Genomic DNA, 25,918 nt, shown 5'->3' on the forward strand with positions numbered 1-25,918 from the left:
AAAAAAAAAAAAAAAAAAATGTTACACAAAAATGAATCTCCAGGCAAATAGCACCCTTGAGTCTTGATGCAGAGATACCAAAGCTGCTTTACCACTGTAAATTAAGATGATATTTTATGAATACATTGGATTTATACCAGAATGCCAGGTTAGGTCAATATTTGCTACTCAGTTATTGTATTTACTCAGAAACAGACAGTAGGTAGCTCTAACAACCTTCTCTATAGACAGGGTAGAAAATTTGGGAGATGCATAGAAGCACCATTTGAGCTTCAAACAGACCTGAACAATGCCCACAGAATGGTAAGGAGAACACATTGAAGACATGAAGGCTAGACCCACTGTTGATCCAGAAAAGTCTGTTGAGCTTCAAGGAAGAAAGGAACAGAAAGAAAAATGAGAAAATTAACTTTTTAAAAATTAACAGTTCCTTTAGAACTTTAAACAAGTACTAGAGAAATTTAAGTTTCCAACAATCACATAAGTATTTGCTCAGGTTTTGAAATAGTAAGAGATATTTTTCCAATGCTATCTTCTACGGAACTTGAAATTCAAGCATTTGGATTTAAGAACATTCAGTATTTACCATGTGTTCATGATATTTTAATTTTCCTTTTTTTTTTTTTTTTTGGCCGTTAGTCCTAAGAAATGCTCCCCTGTAATTAATTGTTTGGTTGTAAGCTAAATGTTATGTATTTTAAAATTTGTATCTTTCTCATACTTTATTTTAAGCACTTATTCTTATGTTCTGTTTATAATGTTTTTGTTGGAGTAATATTTTAGACCTATTTATGTTATTAAGTATTCTGTACCAAACAGAAACAGGTTTGGACCAATTACATTTATTTGCTAATGGATTTTAGTGACTTTACTTTGGCTTTTGGAGTTTCTTTATTTTTAATTAGCAATGGTGACAGTGCCTTTCTTGGCCAATGGTGACAGTGCCTTTCTTAGCCAATGGTGACAGTGCCTTTCTTGGCCAATGGTGACAGTGCCTTTCTTAGCCAATGGTGACAGTGCCTTTCTTAGCCAATGGTGACAGTGCCTTTCTTAGCCAATGGTGACAGTGCCTTTCTTAGCCAATGATGACAGTGCCTTTCTTAGCCAATGGTGACAGTGCCTTTCTTGGCCAATATTCTTTTGGTATCTGCACAAGGCTTTCAGCTTTGTTCACTTATAGAAATTTTAAGCACCTATCAAATTTTTAATTCCACTAGTTAATTCAACTTGGTTTTTCCCACTAAACAACATCAAAGGGGTAAAATATTGATTCTGCCATGAAAAATGAAAAAATTAATAGAATTTCCCTCACTTTCTTTTTTTTTTTTTTTTGGTTTTTCGAGACAGGGTTTCTCTGTGTAGTCTTGGCTGTCCTGGAACTCACTCTGTAGACCAGGCTGTCCTCAAACTCAGAAATCCGCCTGCCTCTGCCTCCCAAGTGCTGGGATTAAAGGCGTGTGCCACCACCGCCCGGCTTCCCCCTCACTTTCTATTCCCTGGATGTTTTGTCTTTTTATTTAATCTGATTTTGCATACTTTTTATTTGGAAATTATACTTCTGTATTTAGACATATTTAAAGATTTATCATGTTGGTAACTTATTTTAAATTCATATTATAGATGATTTAATGTTTGATTCTACCTTTGTATGGTATCAGTTTTCAACATTGATAAAAACATTTATAAAAATAACACCTTCTCCTATTCTTTAATTATCTATTTTGGTTTCTTTTCTCCATGAATAGAGTATTTTGGACATTAATATTCTTATCTGGTTATCCCTGTACATAGGCATCTTGTTAATTTGACTAGTAAATGCTAAGACTTAGAGTTTACAATTGAAACAGTAAATCTTCCATACAGAGAATTAGTGTCTTTTTTTCCATATATACACATGCACACACACTAATTACTCCATATATGTATATATTAACACATACATTTTGAACTTATTTGTTATGATCAATATAAAATATAAATTAATTCTACAGGACACCCATTTCCATGTCATGAACTGTTCTCTGAAGAAGCAGATTCTCTAGTCATTGCAAGCCCACAAAGGCAGCTTCCTCCTGTTTGATGCCCACTGAAATTATGAACCTGTACTTGGGTCACATTCTTGAATTCATACACCAAAGTACAAGGCTTTTTTACTCATTATATTTATTTTAGCTCTTCTTATTAAATGGTCTTTCAGTCAAATAGTCTTAAGTGTGGGGTTTTGATATAATACTCAATCTTACTTTGATTCTATAACTTTCCTCTAACTCAAGGCTAAAGTCAATCAGTTCTTCTAAACATAGAGTCTCAATTCCTCTTTTCATGATCTACATTTTTCCTTGTTTTGTGTAGACACAATAAAACAGAATTCTGATAAATGATTGCCTTATCTATATTTAAGGAAAAAGCCACTACTTGGACCCAAAGCAAAGACATATTCAACAAGGACCCACCTGTGTGTGTTAAAATACTAGCAAATAAATATCTGTGTATAGCTTTTTATATCTTACCTACATCTTCATATATCATTCTCATTGTGCAAAGAGGAAATTATACATACGAGATTAGCTGAGCAATATCATGATGCTTTCGTTTTAGCAGATCATTTCCTCTCCACTTAGAGAAGTTTTCCAGGGTGGTGTTGGCATCTGGTGTTATCTTTATTTTATCCTCATCGGTCCAGATTTCTACTCCAACTAAGGCCACATGGGCATCAAGCTTATTGTAAAGCTGTCCAAAGAGAGGACATTGCAAAGCAATGAATTATAATAGCAAGATCAATTTTTAATATTTCCAATGTGCTTTGTTTTTTCAAAAGCCATCACATATGTCATTTCCTTTATCATCTTGAGCATTACTGGACTTCTCCAAATAAAATACTCCTGAACATTACATTTAAATAACTTCTTGAGAGTATTTTCAAGATGGAATGAGAAAAATGTGGGTAAGAGATATCCTACAGCTCTAGAGATGATAGGCCTATTTTGTTTCTTGTCTACTTTAACTCCCTGAAATGATTTTCTACTAGAATTTGGTTATCAGTATTTCTGTAAGTGGTTTGGGAAACAAGGTTCTTCCAAATAAAACTTAGCTTGTTATCTTTTGATCCTAAGAACACGTGGTATTAATATCTAATGAAATCACAATATTCATAGTCATTCCTTAAAGTCTCTGGCACTCAAAACCCCCACAAGACTAGTTTTCTTCCTAGCTTCTTGTTCATCCATAGCAACACTCAAGAACACCCCTTCACAAAGTGTTTAAAGTTACATTTCATAAACTATATCATACCATGTTGATGTAATTGGCCATCTCAAGCACTCTCTTTCTTATTTCAGCAAGATTTTTATTGTATTTCTTAAACTAAAAGACAATGAAAAGACAGAAATAAGAGCTGATAGAAATTAATATACTTGGAAGATTTAAAAGGACAGTTTAACTTACTTTACAGTGGTTATAATGATCAGTTATTAATAATTTAAAATTAAAAGCAAATTGAGTCATTTTTATGTAAATTAAAGAACTTGGAGAATAATATTATGTTTTCTCCCTTGAAATAGCAGGTCAGCATTCAGATCTTATAAATTTAGCCATGCATGGTGGCACACCTGCAAGAGGACCATGATTATGGACATCCTTTGCTATGTAGCAAGACTGTCTCAAGCAATACCTCAATAAAATAAAGCAATGGATTATTCTAAATATGCCTTCATTTAATTTTCATGGTTTGCTAAATATTTAGAAATAGTCCTAAGCATGGTTGACCATGTTTTAAATCTATGCACAGTAATTGATCCCAACAAAACAAGGCCAGAGATCTAAGTTCTGAGATAATTATTTTCTCAATAGTTTTGAGACCCAGGCATTTTTTGTGTTGTCATTAAACTCACAGAGAACATGCTTAGAAACTCACAATTAGAAAATGTGTTCCTAGAAAATAAATTAAATGACATCTATCACCAAGGGTTGCCTTTCTCCAAAGAGCCCATCCACTGGGCATTTTTTATATTTGACTGCTACCCCTAGAGTATAAATCATACATTACAAATGAACAACTTTACCAATGACAACATGACAAAGGGATTTAAATAAAAAAAAATTTCTGTCTCTAAAGATAGTAAGAAAAGAGATTTTTTAGGGTCCACAATATGATCTATGTGTATTTGTCAGTTATTTCTGAGAAGAAACATCTCTCAGTTTCATTATAAGTATCAATTTCATAGACAAAATAATTTTCCATATGGTTTATATTCTTGATATTTCTAAATGGATCTAGGCATTTCTATTTCACACAATAAGTTATGAACAACATAATTTTGTGAGATGCATTTATCTGATGTAATTACCTCACCATTATCCAGGACCACATAATATTCTATGTATTTCTTAGGTTCTTGAACCATCACATCATTCAATTTCTGAAATAGAAGGAAGAGCATGACTAAGACAATATCTTTTGTTGTTGATCTTTTATTTAGCATATGTGGTCTTAAGAAGAGGTTGGATTGTACCTGAGAATTAAGACAGACAATATTACTATTTTAACTCTACCACAACATCCCAGCATGCATATAGACAAGGCTCAGAATGTTAGAAAATGAAGAGAAATGATTATCTTTTATGATTCCATCATCAGAAATAACTTACATAAGATGGACTCATATATTACCTAGTGAGGTGTATATACCTTTCATTTCCATAGGAAACTATATTTACTACCAAATTCTATGCATTCACAGTACTCCGGAGATTGGAATAGGCAAATCTACTTGGTCCATTAGTATAGCAGTTCACAAGAGACAAAGAGATAGATGTAAGTATCAAGTGTAATTAGTAATGTGGGTGGATTCAATGAGTGAATGATGGTGTGTGACTAGGTAGTAATTTCAAAATAGACAACTAGAAAAATCATTTTTAAAGGCTTTGTGTATACAGCATACTCACAAAAATAGGAAGCAAGCCAAGAAGTGAAAACAATTAGAATGTAATCCAGAAAAGAAAAAAATCTAAAACACCAATATCTCCAGTTAGTTGGCAGTGATATCTTTAAAAAACAGGAAAAGTTTTTTTGTTGTTGTTGTCAGAATAAGTGGAATGTAAATTTTGTAGGTGAGGGGGCATACAATTTAGGGGATGCTAGACAGAATCAAACAGACATTTGTAACTCAGGCGGTGGCTGGATCTTATGTCATATGTGGTGGTTGGAAAGACATCCAAGGGTTTTAACATGATGCATTTTATAATGAAACATTACTCAAGCTAGTATGAGGAGAGTAAATTCTCCGAAGGTGAGAACAAATGTAGAAAGGACCGATATACTCAAGAAGAAGGAAGACCAAAATGTGGATACTTCATTCCTTCTTAAAAGGGGGAACAAAATACTCATGAAAGGAGTTGCAGTGACTAACTATGGAGAAGAGACTGAAGGAAGGACAATCCAGAGACTTCTCCACCTTGTAATCCTTCCCGTAATCAATCATCAAACTCAGACACTATTGTGGATGCCAGCAAGTACTGGCTGACAAGAGCCTGATATAGTTGTCTCCTGAGAGGCTCTGACAGTTCCCAACTAATACAGAAGTAGAGGCTCACAGCCATCCATTGGACTAAGTACAGGGTCCTCAATGGAGGAGCTAGAGAAAGGACCCAAGGAGCTGAAGTGTTTGCAGCCCCTTAGGACGAACAACAATATGAACTAACTAGTACCCTCAGAGCTCCCAGGGACTAAACCACCAAACAAAGAGTACACATGGTGGGACTCATGGCTCCAGCAGCATATGTATAGCAGAGGATGGCCAAGTCAGTCATCAATGAGAGGAGAGGCCCTTGGCCCTGAGAAGGTTCTATGCCCCAGTGTAGGGGAATGTCAGGGCCAGTAAGCAGGAGAGGGTGGGGTGATGAGTAGGGGGTCGGGGGAAGGGAACAGGGGTTTGTTTTTGTTTTTAATTTAATTTAATTTAATTTTTTTCAGAGGGGAACTGGGAAAGGAGATATTGTATGACATATAAATAAAGGAAATATCTAATAAAAATAAATTTAAAAAAAGAAAGGACTGATATAAGTTGTTGTTGTGATGATCTTGGGATACTACCTGAGAGATCAATGAAGAACTGAAATACGTGAAGAGATGGACATCATGTGAGGAAAGAGAAGAGAAACCAACAATAATTCCAATACATGGGCCACAACTAATAACAAACAGTGTCAGTTTTTAACTGGGGTGAGAAAAATGAGAAAGAAGCATATTGTGTTTGGTACATAAAACAAGTAGTTCTATTTTACCATATTAATATTGTGATATCAAATATTCAAATGGCTAAAAGACTGAAAATATGTTTGCAATAATAGCCAGTACCTAGATCTCACCCCCCACTTTTTTTGTTTTTTACAAGCAAGGACTCATACATCCCAGGATGGCTTTCCATTCATTACATTGCATTCCCTCCACCTTTTAAGTGCTGGGATTTACAGGCAAATACCATTCATTGCACCTGGTTTACAAAGTGCCTGGCATGGACCCTAGGGTTTCATACATCCTAGCAAAAATTCTACTGACTGAGCTACATCCCAGTCCTACAGTGTCCCATTGAAGGGAAAAAAGTGTGGATTAAATGAGATTACCTGGGAAGAATTCAAAAGCAAAAGCAGAAAACAGTTTAACTGGGACTTCTAGTATCAAGTGACCAATCAGAAGAGGGTGACCAGAAAGGTGCTTCAGAAAGCCAACACACAGCATGTCAGGAAAGTATGGCCATTTCTACATGGCCCCCAAAGACTCAAGATGAAAGACCAGAGGCTACTGCCAACCAGAACCAGAGTGACACTGAGAGGAATGTGTAGCCAGAACAAGAACCAGAGTGACACTGAGAGAAACGTGTAGCTAGAACAAGAACCAGAGTAATAGTGAGGGGAATGTGTAGCCAGAACAAGTTTGTCTGTGTTCCTAGATAAGGCTGGTAAAATTTAATTCCATGGCAAAGAGAAACAATCTTAGAGCTTTTTGTGTTTTGTTTTGTTTTGCTTTGTTTTGTTTCGGTTTTGTTTTTTGGAGTTTGTTTTGTTTGTTTTGTTTTTTAACTTAGATGGTTAGATGGTTTTACTTAGAACCAATCTGTCTGGTGCTTACGGATTCTGAGAACACTTGGGAAAGATAACCAAGCAATGAAAGCAAAATGACAGAAATATTTTAGTGCACACCTCACAGCTCAATACAGCTGGTCTTTTTTTTTTTTCTTCTGTGGTCAAAACAGGATTCCACATAAGAAAGAATAGTCTATGTTCTAACAGGTAGATTCTGTGTTTATACTGCTTGCTACTGCATTCTCAGTTCACTGAGCATCTCTGAGGATAAATTTCTCCTATTTCCACCTCAAAAGAAAAGTCCCTTCACATGTGCATTGTGAGATTTAAAGGGTACTGTCGTCTACTCCTAGCTGTCAGATATTATATTTCAGGCTTCTTTTTAGCCCTTGCACATTGTTGATGAGAACAGCTTATGCAAAGATTCTTATTGAGTAAATAATTAATGTACAGTCATGTTTTACCATGAGTATAACTATGTTATTAGTTTCAGTAGTGACTATAAAAAGCCAGTCAAGCTTTACTGCTAAGATTAGAACCAAGGGCTGGAAAAGTGGCTGAGCAGATAGAACCCTGCCTGTGAAAATGGGAGCTCTGAAGTTCAAATGTCCAAATACATTGTTAAAGATGGATGAGTGTAGTGGCCTCCCTCCAATCCACATACAGAAAAGGCAGAGGCCAGGGATTCCTAGAACAAGATGTCTAGTCAGACTATCTAAGATGGCAAGGCCTGGACTCATTGGGAGCCAATATTGTAATTCTGCCTCAATATATAAGATGAGAATCATTTAAGAAAAGCACTTGACAGCAACCTGGAGTCTCCACAGACACCCAGACAGGGTCATGTATACACATATGCATGCATATAATATATATGTATGTGTATACATATGTATATGTATATGTATATGTATATGTGTACATATGTATATACATACATATACATATATACACATACATATATACATACACATATACATATATACGCACATATACATATATGTGCGTATATATGTATGTGTGTACATATATTATATATACATATATATTCATATATATATAAAAAGGAAAAAGGTAAAAGATTTGGAAACCAGGTTAGGACACAAAACAAACCCTACGCACAATCAACCTGGTGGCTGGAAGGCCCACATCCTGATGCAGCCCTTGGAGCCATAGCGCATCATCCACACCACAGTTGCTCTTCTCTTGGTCTTCATTGGGGTCGTCCTTGAAGAGTGCATGTGCCTGCTCATCCAAGCTCTCCGAGCTCAAAGGTTCGATAAAATACTTTTCATCACCTTGACTGAAGTAACCCCTGAGGAACACAAGCATTCAGATTTCTTAACACAGTGGTTTTGCTTTGGAGTTGTACACTCAGAGTCATCAAAGCCCTCATGACTAGAAAGTAACCCTGCTCATTTGCTGCTGACACTAGAAATGTTTTCTCACTCAGCCCAGTTTTCATACTGTTCCTACACTTCCATGGCCTTGAAAGTGAAGGGTGCTTTGGAGTCTTATAGGAGACTAAATTTCTAGGCCTATTTCCAATTAGCTGTGAGTCTAAAGTAATGTTATTTAACTAAGTAACCTCACTTTTTAACTGTAAGATAGAAAAACCTAATGAGTAATAGGAGGGTGGTATGGGGTTAAAAGAGAGCAGGGGAAGCATGCGGTCAGCAAAGACTTCTCATTTCTTCACAGCCCCTGGTACTGCAGTCTAAGCTGACTCGTTGGCCACTCCATTCTATTCTTCCCTGTAAATGGATGATTGCTCACTAGATTGCTTTTAAGATTTACTAGCTTTGGTGCAAATGATGAATAATTTCAGTTGCATTTTTATTCCTTAATTAATCTAGGATTCCAATGATTTAAAATTAGTATGTATTATTTTTATGAGACTCGTTCTAAATTAAGCACTGTACTAAAAACAGGGTAAAGAGATCTACAGTCTCTTCCTCCATAAACCTTTTATTCAAAAATGAGAAGAATGGGTGTATAGAAAACATTTTAAAATGTATATGTAATTATTCAGCAAATACACATTTATCCGATTATATCTAATTAGTATGAAGTGGAAATGCATGAGTATACAGTTTCTAGAATGGAAGACAGAGACTGTGGGTGTTTTTTTTCAAATGGTTTAGTTGAGTACAAGGCAGTTGAAGTGAGTTGTCTCAATAGAGGCAGATGTAGTGACAAGCAGAAAATAATTAGAAGATACAGTCGCTGGGGCTTAATAAGAAAATGGAGGCTGAAGGAATGAGGCAGGGAGTCTTCAAAGACTTCATGATGCCTGAAGGAGTAAATTATTACTTGATTATTCCATCCATGAGGTCAAAGATACAGGAAAAATAATGGATTTATGAGACAATCTATTTGCTTTGTTAAGAATGCATAGAGACTTAGATTCTTTAAGGTATCCACCTAGAAGTACAGAAAAGGAAATTAATCAGTTCTTGGTATTGATGAAATACTGGAGGGTAAACACACACATATAGGGAGTCAATAACAGGCAGAAGGATATAATATTTGTAAGAATAAATAGTAAAGAGAAATAAAAGCGAGGAGAGAAAGAAGAGGAGCTGCACTCCCTCCGAGTTTGACTATAAAAGTGAGTCTCAAAACCTTCATTTTTAAATGAACAAAGGAATAAAAACAAAACTGAAGGCAGTTCAGTTGTATACATTTCATGCTTTAAAAGGACATGGGGTTTTGATGCAAAATTTCAATATTTTGTAGCCGTTAGATATCACACTTAACTATATTATATAAGTAATTATACGTGAGGGTGTTTAGACTTATCAACATGAACTGTGCATCAGTGGGATGTGGACAAAGTCCTCAAGTCTCACCCACCGTAGTCCTTGACATGTGCTGATGCTGGCTGCAGAAACTTTCTCGTTTACGATGTGTCCTTGGTAGTAACAGCTATCCTAAGGGAAACAAAAGGCATTTTGTAAAGGGAATTCATGAGGGTTCTTAGACTCCGTAATCACTTAGGATTTGAAGCCTTGAAACAACAATTTGCAGCTCATCAGTAGTTCAATTAGAGTCTTTTTTAAAAACCTAAATATAAGCACTTTGTCTTAAATTTTAAAAATAGTTAATAACCCCAAAATGCTTATATTATGCAGTCTGTATATTATATATTACCATAAATATAATGTAGTATATAACATTATACACTATAAATAATGTATTCTATATTTTACTATAATATATTAATATTGCTGACACAGTATAAAATAGCTGAGCACTATTTAGGAAAATATGTATTTAGTTATCTAAGTTTAAAATTGAAGTGTAGAGCAGAGACTAAAAGAAGGGCCACCCAGAGACTGTCCCACCTGGGGATTCATCCCATATACAGTTACCAAACCCAGACACTATTGTGGATGCCAAGAAGTGCCTGTTGAAAGGAGTCTGATATAGCTGTCTCCTGAGAGGCCCTGACAGAGCATTACAAAACAGAGGCAGATGTTAGCAGCCAGCCATTGGACTGAGCACGAGGTCCCTAATATAAGGCTTAGAGAAGGGACTGAAGGAGTTGAAGGGGTTTGCAACCCCATGGGAAGAACAACAATATCAACCAGCCAGACCCCCCAGAACTCTCAGGGACTAAGCCATCAACAAAGGAGTACACATGACTCCAGCTGCATATGTAGCAGAGGATGGCCTTGTCATGTAACAATGGAAGGAGAGATCCTTGGTCCTACGAAGGCTCGACAGATGCTCCAGTGTAGGGGAATAGAGGGCAGGGAGGTGGGAGTGGGGGAGTGGGTGGAGGAACACTCTCATAGAAGCATGGGGGGGCTGGAGGATGTGATAGGGTGTTTCCAGGAGGGAAGGAAACCGGGAAAGGGGATAACATTTGAAATGTAAATAAAGAAAATATCCAATAAATAAAAATAAAAAATAAAATTGAACTCTCTGAACATCCAACTTATATTTTTTCCTCTTCAAAAATATATACTTTTTCTTTTTCTTTTTTTTATTAGATATTTTCTTTATTTACATGTAAATTTCTCCATTCCCAGTTTCCCCTCCAAAAAACAAAGAAACAAACAAAAACAACAAAAACAAACCCCTGTTGCCTCCCCCTTCCCCATGCCTGCCACCCTGCCCTCTCCCACTTTCTGGCCCTGGCATTCCCCTATACTGGGGCACAGAACCTTCACAGGGCTGAGGTCCTCTCCTCCTATTGATGATCGAATTTGCAATCCTCTACTATACACATGCTGCCAGAACAATCAGACCCCTCCATGTGCAGTCCTTGGTTGGTGGTTGAGACCCTGGGAGCTCTGAGGATACTCGTTAGTTCATATTGTTGTTCGTCCTAAGGGGCTGCAAACCCTTCAGCTCCTTTGGTCCTTTCTCTAACTCCTTCACTGGGGACCCTGTACTCAGTTCAATGGATGGCTGTGAGCCTCTACATCTGTGTTAGTCAGGTACTGTCAGAGCCTCTCAGGAGATAGCTATATTTAGGCTGGCTTGCCCTTCCTTCAGTCTCAATTAGGGCTGATCATCTTTGCCCCCTCTTTTAAACTTATGGGTTATTCAGTTTGTTTATCCTTAGAGCAAAACTTGATTTAAGTGAACTTGCACAACACACAATGATTCTATTTGGAGCAAAATACTAGAGTTATTTCTCCATGTGGCGGTTCCATACTAGGCCCTCTGTCTTGGAAGAGGTGTGAAATTAGCCTATGTAACCCCAGAAGATTTGAAGGTTTGCAACAAAGAAGGGATCCCTAAGTAGGATGCCGGGTCACACAGTTATGGGTTCCATGGAAGAAAGGGGGAGTGTGGGAAACAGATCAAGGGTAGAGTTACTTAGGGCAATATGGAGGTCTATATTTGTTGTTGAAGAAGTAGTCTTGAGTGTAACAGACCACATAATTGGGAGGTGTGATAGTAAAGAGCTAACAATAGCGGACATGCTTAGCTCTTCATGTTACAGAGTCACAACCCTAAGGAAAATGTATGCTCCTTCTGCCTGCTTCTCCTGAAAGCTGGAAATGGTTACTGTGGTCATCCTTCATCAATCTTAGGAAAAGGTAATGTGAAAAAGAATCATTAAGTGATTTCTGCTTTTTGGGAAAACAAAACAAAACAAACAAACAGTACCAAGGCTGTAAAGGCAGTTTCTTTCCTATTTGCCTGGCAAGGGCACTATATTTAGGTCTGCAGGGCACACTCCATTACTAAGGGACCTAGGGGATGTTATACCATGATTTGCGGGCTTGTGGTGACCTGGTTTCCACTGGAATTGTAGTATGTTTCTGAGTAGCCAGGTGCAAGGAGCTTGCTGAAGAAAGAAAAGAGAAGAGCATGGTTACACATGTGAACTGCAAAGTCCAGCAAACGAAGAAGACTTCCCAGGCTGCCCAGACATGCTTCAACTCCCCAGCCTCTCTTGTGCTCCAGAAAACTGTACACAGGCAAACACGGGGCAGAGAGATGATGTGTGTGTGTGCATGTCTGTTTGTGTGTGTGTGTGTGTGTGTGTGTGTGTGTATGTGAAAGAGAGAGAGAGAGAGAGGCAGAGAGAGAGAGACAGAGAGAGAGAGATAGAGAGAGACACAGAGAGAGACAGAGAGAGGGACAGAGAGAGAGCGTGACCAGAGGGCTGTGAAACAAGCCTCTGTTCACATGAGACCTGGTTGTTATTTCCAGGAGAAACTTAAGAAGAAGCAGAACTGAGGTCAAAGGTGACAGAAGTAGGAACTTGCAACCAGTTTGGTGAGAAGACACAGCACTACCCCTGCCCCAGCTCTTTTCAGGGAGCAATCTTGTGAGGCCCTCTATCAAGACACAACAAACAAAATCTAAATTGGACCCACTCAGTCATTTGGTAAAGTAATAAAATCTGTCTACTAGCACCTCATGTTTTTTTTATTTATAAAGTATCAAAGGCCTAGTAAACTATTATTTTGCCTAATGTATTTCTACCATTGACTCCTTGGGTCCCTTAGGAGTGGAGTGAAGACTGTTGGGTCAGTTTGTGGAGCACTAATGCTGACGGCAGCATCACCAGCCACTTTCCACTTGTAGCAGGCTTGCAGCAGAGGAAGGCAATGGCAAACGGATACACACTCACTTGTTTTTCTTCAGGTACAGCACAGCAACCTTTCCATTTACTGTCATTTTATACCTTAGCTCAGTTTCAAATGTTTCCTGCAACAATACACAATGATTTATTGATAATCAAAAGGTGGCTGTGTCTATTAATTTAATCCTTAGCAAGTAATTCTTGCTTTTCTCTAGCAGTGAACTGTGAGACCATAGAGAGCTGCCTGTCTAGACTATAGGCAACAGATTAATCTGTCAACTAAATAGACGAATTAGCTGTTTGTGTATATGCATGTACATGTGTGTGTGCATATATTTGTGTGCAGATGTGCATACTTATATACATGTATGTATGTGCCTGTGTGTCTGTGTATGTGTGTCTGTATATGTGTGTCTGTATGTGTATGAATGCATGTATATGTCTGTATATGAGCATGTGTATTTCTGCGTATATGTGCATGTGTGTGAAAGTGTGTGTTTGTTCTAGAAACTGATACCAGGGTCTTGCAAATGTTTGCTAAGGATTCTACCACTAAGCTACATTCTAGGCTCCTTATCTGATATTTTTATATATAGCCTTGATATATTTAGCAAGGTTTTATTTCGATCACCATTTATGAAAATAAATATTTATATTTCCAAACATAGGTTAGGAGATGGAGTGTGGGGGTAGACAGGAGTAGAGCTATGTCAAAGACATAGAAAATCCCCTTAACTGGGGTCAGAATAGTGGGTGGCTTAATGGGTGAAGGCACTTGCCTGGCAACTTGAGTTCCATCCCCAGGATTCATGTGATTGAAATGAGAAGCAGTCCCTACCCATGCACATACACCCTTTACATTAGGTCACCATGCATCAAGCTAGTGTAAGTCTCCTATAGCTGTTTAGAGGCAACCTAGGCAAACAATGTGTCTCCAGTGAAACCAAGCTCATCACATCAAACACATGCCTCTGCAAAATCACTCCAAAATCAGCATTATGAGGCTGAAGAAATGGCTCATTCATTAAGAGCACATGCTGCTCTTTCAGAGGACCCTAGCTGGACCCCTAACACCCAAGAAAAGGTGGCTCACAAGGTGGCTCACCTGTAACTCAATCTCCAAGAGTTCTGATGGCCTCCTTTTGCCTTTGCAGGTATCTACCAGTACATGCACACACACACACACACACACACACACACACACATGGTACAAATAGTTTTTACAGCTGCCTACCTGCACATGCACATGCATTCTCAGAGACACATAGCACATACAATTAGCTTTACTCTAGTGACTAATTAAAACTGTAAGCTAGTGTTGACTGACAACGTGTTGATTCATTACAATGTAAGAACTGTACAAATTTTAATGCTGTTTACATAGAAAAAGATATGAATTTTGGATTAAAATGCCAATTTGCATTCATTTGCATTGTTTATTTCTGGTTCTAATTTAAGATAGTTAAATTGTATGTAATACTGTATATGGATAGATGGTAGATAGGCAAATAAATAAGGTAAGGTATATATAATTATTTTGAAGCATGCAGCATAAGTTATTATAAAATATCAAAGTCTGCACTCACTAGCTAGCCTAGTTGTGAATGAGTGTATTCCAGTCCGTTGAGAGACTCAGTCTCCACAAGCAAAGTGGACAGCATGACAGTGGAAGAATACCCTATGACCTCACATATATACACATGTAAAGAGGCATATGCATAAAATGCATGTACAAGAAATAAGATAAACATAGATGTACTAACCTTTGGCTCTGGATCTTTGGTCTCTCTTTTACGTAGTGGATGAAGTCTTATGGGATAAACTATTTCATACATCTTGGCTTTAGGGAGTTCTTTTATTGTACTTGCTGGGAGAGAAAGAAGGAAGAGAAGACATGGCTGTTCAATAATGGCAGTCATGCTCACACCAATGGTTGATGCCCCACAGAGACCTCCAGTGATTTATGTCAGTGGTTCGAGACACAAGGAGAAGTGGACAACAACCAGAAACCCACCTACCCAGTGACTGCCCAGCAGGAGAATGAAACAAGGTAAAAGCTAGGCAAAATCCAATTCTCCTGGAAGCTGATCACTCCACTGCTATAAATTTGGAAGCAGACACCCACCATTTCTGATTGAACACATGTTCCTTGAAATTTTCAATAGTAATTTTTTTTGAAACATAGTCTCAGTAAGAAAAGGCTCCAATGCTAGGCTCATAGAGAGGGCTGGCATGAACAATACTGACAAGTCTTCAGTTTGGGCAGAAAATTTATGAAAATGAGAATAGAGGGTCTGTACAGAGTCACTGACCAGGGGACATGGCTGTGTAGTGGCTGGAGTTACAATGGGAGAAAAGTGGAAATTCATCTCAAGCAACCAAATCATTAAGGAGACTCATGTCCAAGCCTTTCCTAGAAGTTAGGCTCGAGAGAAGTCCTAAGCTTTCCAATATTTTTTTTATTTTAAGTTTTCTTTTTGTTGTCCACAGAGATGCAGCTCCCTGTGGGAAGCTCTGGAGGGAACGTGAATGGTCTCTCTCTGGCTGCCACAGGGTTACAGGTCCACTTGGGATGAAGACACAGAGAACTGAGGCAGGATGCTGGCCGCAGGGTTTAGGAAAGCTTCTCTTTCTTCTCTGTGTTGTGATTTGCATCCTCTCTGAATGTAATCCTAGCTCACTGAAATACTATACTATTTTGGTCCACCTAATAGCAGACATAACTGAGCGGGCTCACCGAGCATAATTGCCATGGGTCACTTTGAGTTATAGCACTTGATAGACTAGCCTAATGACTTCCCAGAACATAGAATATTTATTCGTTTTTATTTTTCTGAGACCTGAAACTACTTTTTTCTAATTTCTAATGATGTCTACTTTTTGGTCAGTTTGGAATGGTCTTAATTTATTTGATCACACAAGAACAATTTAGCTTGATAGGTTAGACAGTGGTATTAAGCTCTAAGATGCACGCAGAGTCAAATAGCAACTCAGGTAGTAAAGGAACTCTGTGGCTTAGGGGTCACTCTTTGGAAATGTTTCAGAAATAAAGCTAGATCTGAAGAGATGGCTCAGCAGTTAAGAACACTGGTTACTCTTACAGAAGACCCAGGTTCTCCTCTCAACACCTCACATGACAGCTCACAACTGTGGGTAACTACAGCTCAGGGAATCTAATGCCCTCTTCTGGCTTCCCTGGCCACCAGGCATGAAAGTTGAGTATAGACATACATACAGGCAAAATAGTCACATCCATAAAATTATGTGTATATAACATATATAGCATAAGTGTACATTATATATATTTAAAGACACAGTACAAAGACTATAATATTCTAAGATTTGGAATTTTAACTGCTTAAAAAGTGAGGGTCACTTAGGCTGTGTTTGTCATGTGTCATGTAGTCAATAGCTTACAAATAAACACAAACCACTTTTGTGTCTTCAAAAGGGCCACAGTCATTCAGGTACATTTTCATCAACTACGACAGATAAGTCACTGACATACTTCTGCAGTAATTGTACAAAGGTTTTCTTTTTCTTCTCTTTTATCTTTTTCTCTTTTGTCTTTTTATTTGTTTGTTCTTTGTTTTGCCGGGGCCTCAGTAGGCTAGCCTCAACTTCAAGATCCTTCCCAGTCCCAAACACTGAGCTTTAAGGCATGCATGATGAAGCCCAGTACACAAAGTTCATGAGTTGCTTAGTTGTTTTGTTGTTTTGTTTTGTTTTGTTTTGAGTCCTGAATTAATCCTTGTGCTCTTTATGTCTTTGGAATATAATATAAATCTTTATTAAATAGATATGCAATCAATTGTCATGTTGGTGAAGAAAAGTAATAGTATTATTTACAAAAAAAAAAAACGTTTGAAGTTCTTAAATGTGACATGGTCATTCTAGCCTGTTAAAGTTTCATGATTACTTCATAGCAGTAAGATGCCACAGCTCTTGCCAGAAATGCACTAATGACTCGGGCTCAGTTCCCTGCTGCCTCCTTCATTGACGCAGAGCAAACATACCCTAAAGTGCCAGCACACTACCTGGTGTACCATGGTGACTAATTAGCACAATTAGCCCTGTAGACATTGAGTCATGAGGCCACCTCCTCTCACTGATGCTGCAGCCTTAACAATTCTCTTCCTTAAATGCCATTCTAAGGAGGAGTGGGGCTGCAGAGATGCCTCAGTCATTAAACGTACTTCCTGCTCTTCCAGAGGACCCAAAATTCACCTCCTAGAGCACTTCTTAAGTGGTTCGCAGCTGCCTGAATCTGCGTCTCTGGGGCACCTGACACCCTCTTCTGGTCTGCACAGGCAACTGTACTCTATGTGCATATGCATACACACACACACACACACACACACACACACACACACACACAATTAAAAAGTAGCAATATTTTTAATGCCATATTGGAGGAATGGAGAAAAGGCTCAGTGTTTAAGTTGCTCTTCCAAAGGACTCAGGTTTGACTCCCAGCAGCTACCTGGAGACTATCTCTTTAAGATCTGACATCATCGCTTGGCCTGATATAAAACACCCATACACATAAACATTTTTTTTTAGTTTTACTAAAATGACAAAAAAAATGCAAAATCCTCATCTGTGGGGTTCATCCATAACATGTTGTGATCCTAACAGGAAACAGGTTGGCTTGTCCTGTGACTCATAACAACCCCCACCTGGGCTTCTCTATAAACACAGAACAGGCTCACAGCTCCACTCCTTCTTAATGAGAAAAGTGAATAGGGAACTAGGTTGTCCTATTCAACAACAAGCTGTTTTCTGTGTTGTACCCACAATTTTAGTTAGTCTGAGGTCTAATAGTTCATGAAACCAGAAACTACCAAGTGGGTTTTAAATAATGAGTCAAAATGTATAGGCTACAAAATTTATTTCCAGCTCACTCTTTGGTAGGGCAACACTTCCAAATAGAAACCAAAACGAGCAATATTTCTTTGTAAAGTCTTTAGCAAATTCGCCTAGCTAAATGAAATAAGTTTCCAGGTCATGCCGAACTCTCACAACACAGTCAGTTGTGAATAGAAACAGATAGAATTTCTCTTAGAAAGCTCTGGTTCTCCTGAAAGCTGTAAGGCCCTTGAATTAAGATATTTGAGATGTAGGGATTTCCACACCACAGAAGAGATGGAGTGGACAGATACTGTTTGCCTCACATGTACTCGTGTTGATGGAGATGCGGCATCCTCCTCCCAGGTGGATAAAATCACATTAATTACTTAGAAGCCAGTAGCATAAACAGAGCTAACTGGCATCCAGGGATTACACAAATCCAAGATGTAGCACAATATGTTTCATTAATTTATTTTCATGCTTGCTTCCTCTCTCCCACAGAACTCGTGTGCTGGGTAAGTTTTTACTGGCAAAACTGGATCAAGAGAAAAACAGTTATTTTGGTTTGAGTTAGAGGTGTATGTGTGAGTGTGTAATTGCAGATTAGATTCTTTTAATAATTCATTAGTTTAAAATAAAGCAAAACTCATTAATGAGATTGATGTAGCTGACCTCAATCTAGAACGTTGTTCTAACTGGGTCCAGTTTGGGTCATTTGTGTATAATAGTGGCAACTTCATTTCCTGTTAAATTTCCTTCAAATCTGTTAAATTGTTTCAGGGTTGTCTTTGCAAAGGAGACATTAAACTTTTATTGCAAGTTTATGCATTGACATTGACTCTGTCCCCTCAGATGCTTATACTTCTAAGTGTTATTCAGTAAAAATGAGAGTGGGGGAGACTACAACCCATATTCTAATGAAGTTATTACTTGGCTATATAGGTTAAATTGTGCCTAGTGGCTTACTTTTTCCACTCGCTAGAAATAAATGCTACTTTTTGTTTAAAACCTAAGAGCCTCCACGGACATGCACCTAAAACAGGATGGAGACTTGCCTTTGTCAATTAATTTTATTCTCTTCTCCCAAACACTTGCTATCTCCTTTTAAATATTTGTTTTTACTTTCCCTATGATGAAATCCCGTCACTTTTCTCAGGGGATGGTGAAGCTCATTACAAGGACCAGGGCCTATTTTACATATCTATCATTTATTTAGAAATAAACATTGAAGCAGGTCAAAGTTATTGCCAGAGGGCACGTGCAAAGGGTTCTGAGCAGGAGGAGGGAGAAATCCAGAGGAAGAGACAAGAGAACAAAACTTTGCTATTTTCATTTTAGCTGTGAAAGTAATCCCCAAGGGGATCTATCAAAGGTACTTCAGTAGGCAGGAGCATGCCTTGGAAAGCACAACATGGATGATAAAGAGAGGCAGTGTGGCATCCTACTCAAGATGAATGCCCCCTTGCTGAAGAGCAATAAGAATGCCTATTATCACATCCTTAGAATGATGCCACACTTTTATGCTCAACTCTAAGGCTTTACACCTCTTGCTGCCGTGTTGCTGATGCTGAGTTGTGGGGAGCAGAAAAAGTTTGGTGCCTGATTTCTTTGGAAAGACAGTAGCATGCATACATCCCATCGTTAACCATTGGACTCTATTACGGGAGCTGCCCGATCAGTTATTTCCTCTCCCTGAACAGAGCTGGATCCCAAGGAGTTCTTTGGCTTCTAATGAGAGTGGAGTCCCCAAGAGTCCTGGGGATCATGGTTTTGGAAAATGTGAAGGAAGACTTCCTATTTAAAAGAAAAACATTCTTGGGGCTATAGATAATGACTCAGCAGTTAAGAGTAGTGACTGCTCTTCCAGAGGTCTGCATTCAATTCCCAGCAACCACATAGTGCATCTGTAATGGGATCCAATACCCTCTTCTGGTGTGTCTGAAGACAGTTACAGTGTACTCTTAAACATACAATAAATAAATAAATATTTTTTTAAAAAAAAATCAAAATAAAGGAAAGAATTACTACTCTTTGATTCCCATGAATCTAGGAATTTGAAGTCAAGGGAATGCTTTTAAGGATATATTAGTATTCCAAATATTTAAAGGTATTAAGCAAAATTTTGACAAGTCTTGGAAACAATGGAGAAACCATTTTTGGTAAGAAAATGCCAAGGGGACTGGGAAGGAGGACGAAGACCCTTCTATGTTTGATGGCTTCACATTTGTTTACAGTTTGTTCATTCATTCGTGGGTCCCAGCAAACATTCTACGGTTTAAAAAAACCTTTGTGAAAAAAAAAAACCTTCACACAGCTAGTGTGAAGACTGAAGCTTCAAACACAGAACAAGCCAGAGAAATGTGTCATCAGATGCCAGGCATGTGAAACTGAGTTGAGAATTTATAAAATGGAGAGAGCTGCATGCTATAGCATGTTGTTAGGAAGTAGTAGGCACCACATCTAAATCCTTAGATGTTTGCTTTAACCAGTGAAACGGAACTGGGTTATCAAGCCGCGTGGAACTGAAACTCTTCCTCACCAATAACATCTCAATGCTTTGTGGGTATGGCCACCTACCAATTAATAGTATCTATTCTCTCTAAACACAACAATGTGCAATCCTAAGTAATGTAAGTTGCTAAACTAGCTCCAATTATCAGACCAGATACTTTCCTCAAGTCTTGGCGGTCACGACCAGTTGAATCTGCTGTTTTTTTTTTTTTTAAATTAAAAAATGATGCAATTAGTTCTGATAGATTTTGCTTTAGGTCTCAAAGATCATATTCATTGTTTAAATGTAGGGGAGCTCCTCTTTATCTTTTTAAAGATGTAAGAGCTGACATGTAAATGTTTCAAGAAAATCACTTGTTCTCCTTCACATCCATCACAGTTTCCTGACTGCAGATTAAAACCAGTCCAAATGGTTAGTAAAGCTAGTTAAAGGAGAGAAAAAACAAAAGAGCTGGCCAACACATTATATATCATAAGACCAGGAGCAGATAGCATGCGCTCCCATGACATGCTGAACAGAACCCAAAAGGGGTTAACACCTACCTGGAACTAGAGAAAGAAGGAAAGAGACTACTAGAAGACTCCATTGCTGCATTCTGTGATCCCAGGAGCAGTGGCTGCCTCCACTCACACCTGTGAGGTTGCTTCTGCCCCAGCCTCCTCTTAAAGGAGACAGAATGAAACTCCCTGCTTCATTGTGTACGCTTCAGCAAGTGTTTACTGAAGGTGTTGCACAACTTCGGAGCTGTGGTTCTGCCTGCAATGGCATGGTAGGCGGAAGTCCTGGCTGCCTCTTGGCTGGCTCTAAAATTTCCTCTATTCGGAGCTATTGTTTCCCTCTCTTTCTTCTCTGTGTTACCCATTCAAACTTAAAATAGGAGGTTTTCAATGAACTATTATAGCTCAATAGGTCACAAGGAGGTAACTACATTGACATATCTTGAAATATGCCAGGCAGTATATTGTATACATAACAATATGGAATAGAATTGTTGGAATATGTATGTGCTATATAGTATACACACAAGCATTATTTTGTGTACATGTGTTATATATAGTATGTTTAAACATGAATTTATCATTTTCAGCTAAATCAATAAAAGTTGTGGGTAATATTATTCTTCTACATATATACATTTGTTTTATAGAGTGATTTCTAATTACATCTAATATATGTGAAATTCTTATTTCCAATCACCTCGCACTGTATTCTCACACAATGATGTTCACAAGAAGCTTAGGCTATCCTGAATTAAGATGTTTCCAGAGATGCAGTTTCGCAACTTCTAGGCTAGCCTCCAACATGCTGTGCAGCTCACAATGAACTTAAACTCTTGATTAGCCTGCCTCTAAACCCCTGAGTGCTGAGATTTGTTGGATTTATCTTCACACTCAATTTTTATGCAGTGCTGCAACTCAAATGCATAGTTTAATACATGCCCGGCAAGCATTTTGCCAACTGAGCTACACCCCTTCCCCTGAAATAATAATTTTCAACAGCACAAGCACAAGGCTCTGCATATCACCAAGGTGTTTTTACCCTAACTGAAGGCTTGGATAAGATGAAAGAATATGACTTAGGGATGGAGGAGGGGAGTCCCTGAGTCTGTTGTTGTCATTATGAGGCTAAATTGGACTATGTGCAGCTCTAAAATTTCCTCTATTAGGAGCTATTGTTTCCCTCCCTTTCTTCTCTGTGTTACCCATTCAAACTTAAAATAGCAGGTTTTAACCTATACTCTGTAACCAAAAGATTGTATTTAGTTGCTTATTAAATTTTAGGTGCCCTCCTAAACTCGTATCCTTGTTATATTAGTCCTACTGACACATTTGTCTTTCAAATACCATTTTATCTCCATTTTGTATGTGAAAAATGGAATTTAAAACATTAAGACTCCACAAGACTGAGCTGGAGAGATGGCTCAGCCATTAAAGGTTCACAAGGCAAGATATAAGACTCCACAAGATTAAGATTCATTGTCTCCATTGTGTAGATTAAGAGGCTTAGGCAGTTGCTCACATTACTCATGTAGAAAATAGAAGGAGTGGAATAAGAACTCCATGCTTTAAAGCCTTATTGAATGGGCTGTCTTGAACTATTATTTTATACATAAGTAAGTGTGACTTTAGTAGATTTCAACATCACTACTTGGGAGTAATACTCATTATCTGTTATGAGCTGGGCAATGTCATCTTCACTAAACGTTTCAAGATTTTTCAATCTACCTATCACACCAGCACTTGGGAGCCTACAGCAGGAGGATTGCTACAAGTGTGCAGCCAGTTTGGGATCCATAATGAGTTCTCAGCCAGCCTGAGTTAAAGAATGCTGTGGAGGAAGAGGAGTGGGAGGAAGAGAAAGAAGAAGGAGAAGGAGGAAAAAGAGAAACAAATTTTAAACATATTTTTATGAAATTTTCTTCCATATAACTACTCTGGGACCATAACTCTTACATATAAGCATGTGACTTGAGAACCTGGTCACAAACTTTTTGAAACAAGAATATGTAGTCATCTGTAAGTATGGTGTATTAGGTGCCATTGCTCTGTTTGCTCAGCACACAGGCCTCTTGTATGAGATCAAAACCGTGTTCTGAGTGGTGCCATCATCCACAGAAGTAACATTCCCAAATAATTCTCTGCCATAGGACAAACTATCTTTACTCAGAACAGTAATTAAGTGTTACACAGTCCCACCAGCAATGAAGAAGTGTTCTTCTTTCTCCACAACCTCTCCAGCATCTGCTGTCACCTGAGTTTTTTATCCTAGCCATTCTGACTAGTATGAGGTGGAATCTCAGGGTTGTTTTGATTTGCATTTCCCTGCTGACTAAGGATTTTGAACATTTCTTTAGGTGCTTCTCAGCCATTCAGTATTCATCAGTTGAGAATTTGTTTAGCTCTGTACCCCCCTTTTTTTTTTTTTGGTTTTTTGAGGCAGGGTTTCTCTGTGTAGCCCTGACTGTCCTGGAACTCACTTTGTAGACCAGGTTGGCCTCAAACTCAGAAAGTCACCTGCCTCTGCCTCCCAAGTGCTAGGATTAAAGACGTGAGCCCATTTGGCTCTTTGGAGTCTAGCTTCTTGAGTTCTTTGTATATATTAGATATTAGCCCTCTATCAGATATAGGATTGGTAAAGATCTTTTCCCAATCTGTTGGTTGCTGTTTTGTCCTATTGATAGTGTCTTTTGCCTTACAGAAGCTTTGCAGTTTTATGAGGTCCTGTTTGTCAGTTCTTGATCTTAGAGCATAAGCTATTGGTGTTCTGTTCAGGAAATTTTCCCCTGTGCCTATGTGCTTGAGGCTCTTCCCCACTTTCTCTTCTATTAGTTTCAGTGTATCTGGTTTTATGTGGAGATCCTTGATCCACTAGGACTTGATCTTTGTACAAGGAGATAAGAATGGATCAATTTGCACTCTTCTACTTGCTAACCACCAGTTGAGCCAGCACCATTTGTTGAAAATGCTGTCTTTTTTCCACTGGATGGTTTTAGCTCCTTTGTCAAAGATCAAGTGACCATAGGTGTGTGGGTTCATTTCTGGGTCTTCAATTCTATTCCATTGATCTATCTGCCTGTCACTGTACCAATACCATGCAGTTTTTAATCACAATTGCTCTGTAGTACAGCTTACGGTCCAGGATGGTTATTCCACCATAGGCTCTTTTATTGTCGAGAATAGTTTTCACTATTCTAGGTTGATTCTAAACTAAGTTTGTGTGGTATTTTCCTTCACGTGGTGACTCAGCTGGGCTCCAGAGAGAAAGGTACACCAGCAAAGTGTGAGTTTGCAAGAAGTGCACCCCAACTAGCCACGGGAATTTGGCAGCTGGTGTGGCAACAACACGCCATGGGAACTTAGCGAGTGCTCCGAGTCAGTGCCAGTCTGAGAATAGACTGCTGCTGCTCCCTTGCCAGCAGTAGCATGGGGTTCTTATTTAATATTTTCCACTATACCTGGACACAAAGCTCATCAATGTTTTAGATCTCAGATGCAACTGTGCAGCTCTTGTATGCTGTGGTATGTGGAAGGAATGCTGGGGAAACCACCTCTAATACATGTCTAATATAATTTTGAGTACATTTTTGTAATTTTACCAATTATTTTTTAATTTTAACTTTATATATATATATATATATATATACATACACATACTTATATGTATGTATATATGCAAGGTATGTACAATGCCAACAGAGGCCAGAAGGGGCATGAGATGCCCCTGAAGTTGAGTTAAAGGAGGTTGTGCATTTCTAGGTGTAGGTGCTGGGAGCTAAAATCATGTCTTCTTGAATGAGCACTGAGCAGTGATCTTACATGCTGAGCTAGCTCTCCAGCCTCATGCCAAAGTGCTTTTGAAAGCTCAGTGGTATTGCAAACCTCAGTGACAACATGAAGAAACTGAGACCCGCTGGCACTCTGAGAGTTTGAGGCACTTATCAGTAGGTCTGTCCAGCTCTCAACACCCTCACCAAGGAGACACAGTTCACTAGGAGTCATTGTCAAACTGTCCTTCGGGATGCTGGCTGGAATGTTCTTGCTAGAGAGAACACTCTGCTAACACCAAGCAACAGGGAGAAATTGAAGCTGTGGATTCATTCTGCCACATGTCTAACCTAAGAAACTGCATTTTAGGAATGGGGCAGATATCTGCAAAAGGAAACAATGTCCCTTTACCCCCCCCCCCACACACACTTTCAATTTCTGGTGCCCATCTCAAGAAACAAGCTGCTGGAGAAAGACCCAGAGAAGTGGGCAAAGGGATATAAAAGGTCTGTATTGTTGACTTTTCACATTGCCTTGATAAAATCCCCAACAGAAGCAATCTAAGAGTGGAGTATTTACTGTGGTTCACAGTTTAGTGTCCAGCTTATCCTAGTGGGAAAGGTATAGTAACTGCAGTTGCCATGGTAATGAGAGACAATGGTATGGTTTGTTCACATGTGGTAGAGTGAGTCCAGGCTGGAAGTGAGGCAGGGCTATACCCCTCTAATGTCTGCCAAGGTCCTAAAGTTCCCCTAAACTTCCAAGGCAAAGGCACAAACTTGTGACCTTGTAATCAAACACAGGACCCTGTAGTGCGTCATACTCAAACCAAACAAGAGTTAGATAGATTATGTTTATGATAGTGCCAAAAATATGGAGTGGGAAGACTGACCCAGTTTGGGTTGACTTCTCCAGACTTATGGATTAGCTTTGGTTGAATAAATGTATTGCTGTGCTGTGTTTTCTGTATGTTTACCTTATTTAAGAGCTTAAAGATACTTTTCAAAATTCATTACTTAAGAGTTCAGATGAATGAAAGGCCTTGCCTTCTCCTCTGACCAACTGCTTCATGTCCTGAACCAGAAGAGCTGATCCCTTATCTTTTTACTAGGATGGATGACAGATGAAGGGCTGCACAGTGCAGGAGAACACATCACC

The 25,918-nt window shown here is 38.5% G+C and overlaps 1 protein-coding gene across 3 annotated transcripts in view; it reads right to left on the reverse strand.

Moving 5' to 3' along the window:
- The window catches only part of Adam28 (ADAM metallopeptidase domain 28), a 54,875-nt gene extending 33,634 nt beyond the window's left edge, over positions 1-21,241 (reverse strand). For all 3 annotated transcript variants that reach the window (XM_031362370.1, XM_031362372.1, XM_031362371.1), the window contains exons 1-10: positions 21,038-21,241; positions 14,896-14,999; positions 13,181-13,257; positions 12,310-12,388; positions 9,937-10,013; positions 8,203-8,395; positions 4,347-4,418; positions 3,292-3,363; positions 2,561-2,730; positions 283-367 (exon numbers count right to left, since the gene is read on the reverse strand). In XM_031362370.1, the coding sequence (XP_031218230.1) occupies positions 283-367; positions 2,561-2,730; positions 3,292-3,363; positions 4,347-4,418; positions 8,203-8,395; positions 9,937-10,013; positions 12,310-12,388; positions 13,181-13,257; positions 14,896-14,999; positions 21,038-21,089 (981 nt within the window). In that variant the 5' untranslated portion in view covers positions 21,090-21,241. The remainder of the gene's footprint in view (positions 1-282; positions 368-2,560; positions 2,731-3,291; positions 3,364-4,346; positions 4,419-8,202; positions 8,396-9,936; positions 10,014-12,309; positions 12,389-13,180; positions 13,258-14,895; positions 15,000-21,037) is intronic.
- Positions 21,242-25,918: the final 4,677 nt, after the last annotated feature.

The sequence above is a fragment of the Mastomys coucha genome, unplaced genomic scaffold (assembly GCF_008632895.1).
Source record: "Mastomys coucha isolate ucsf_1 unplaced genomic scaffold, UCSF_Mcou_1 pScaffold9, whole genome shotgun sequence".
NCBI classification, from domain to species: domain Eukaryota; kingdom Metazoa; phylum Chordata; class Mammalia; order Rodentia; family Muridae; genus Mastomys; species Mastomys coucha.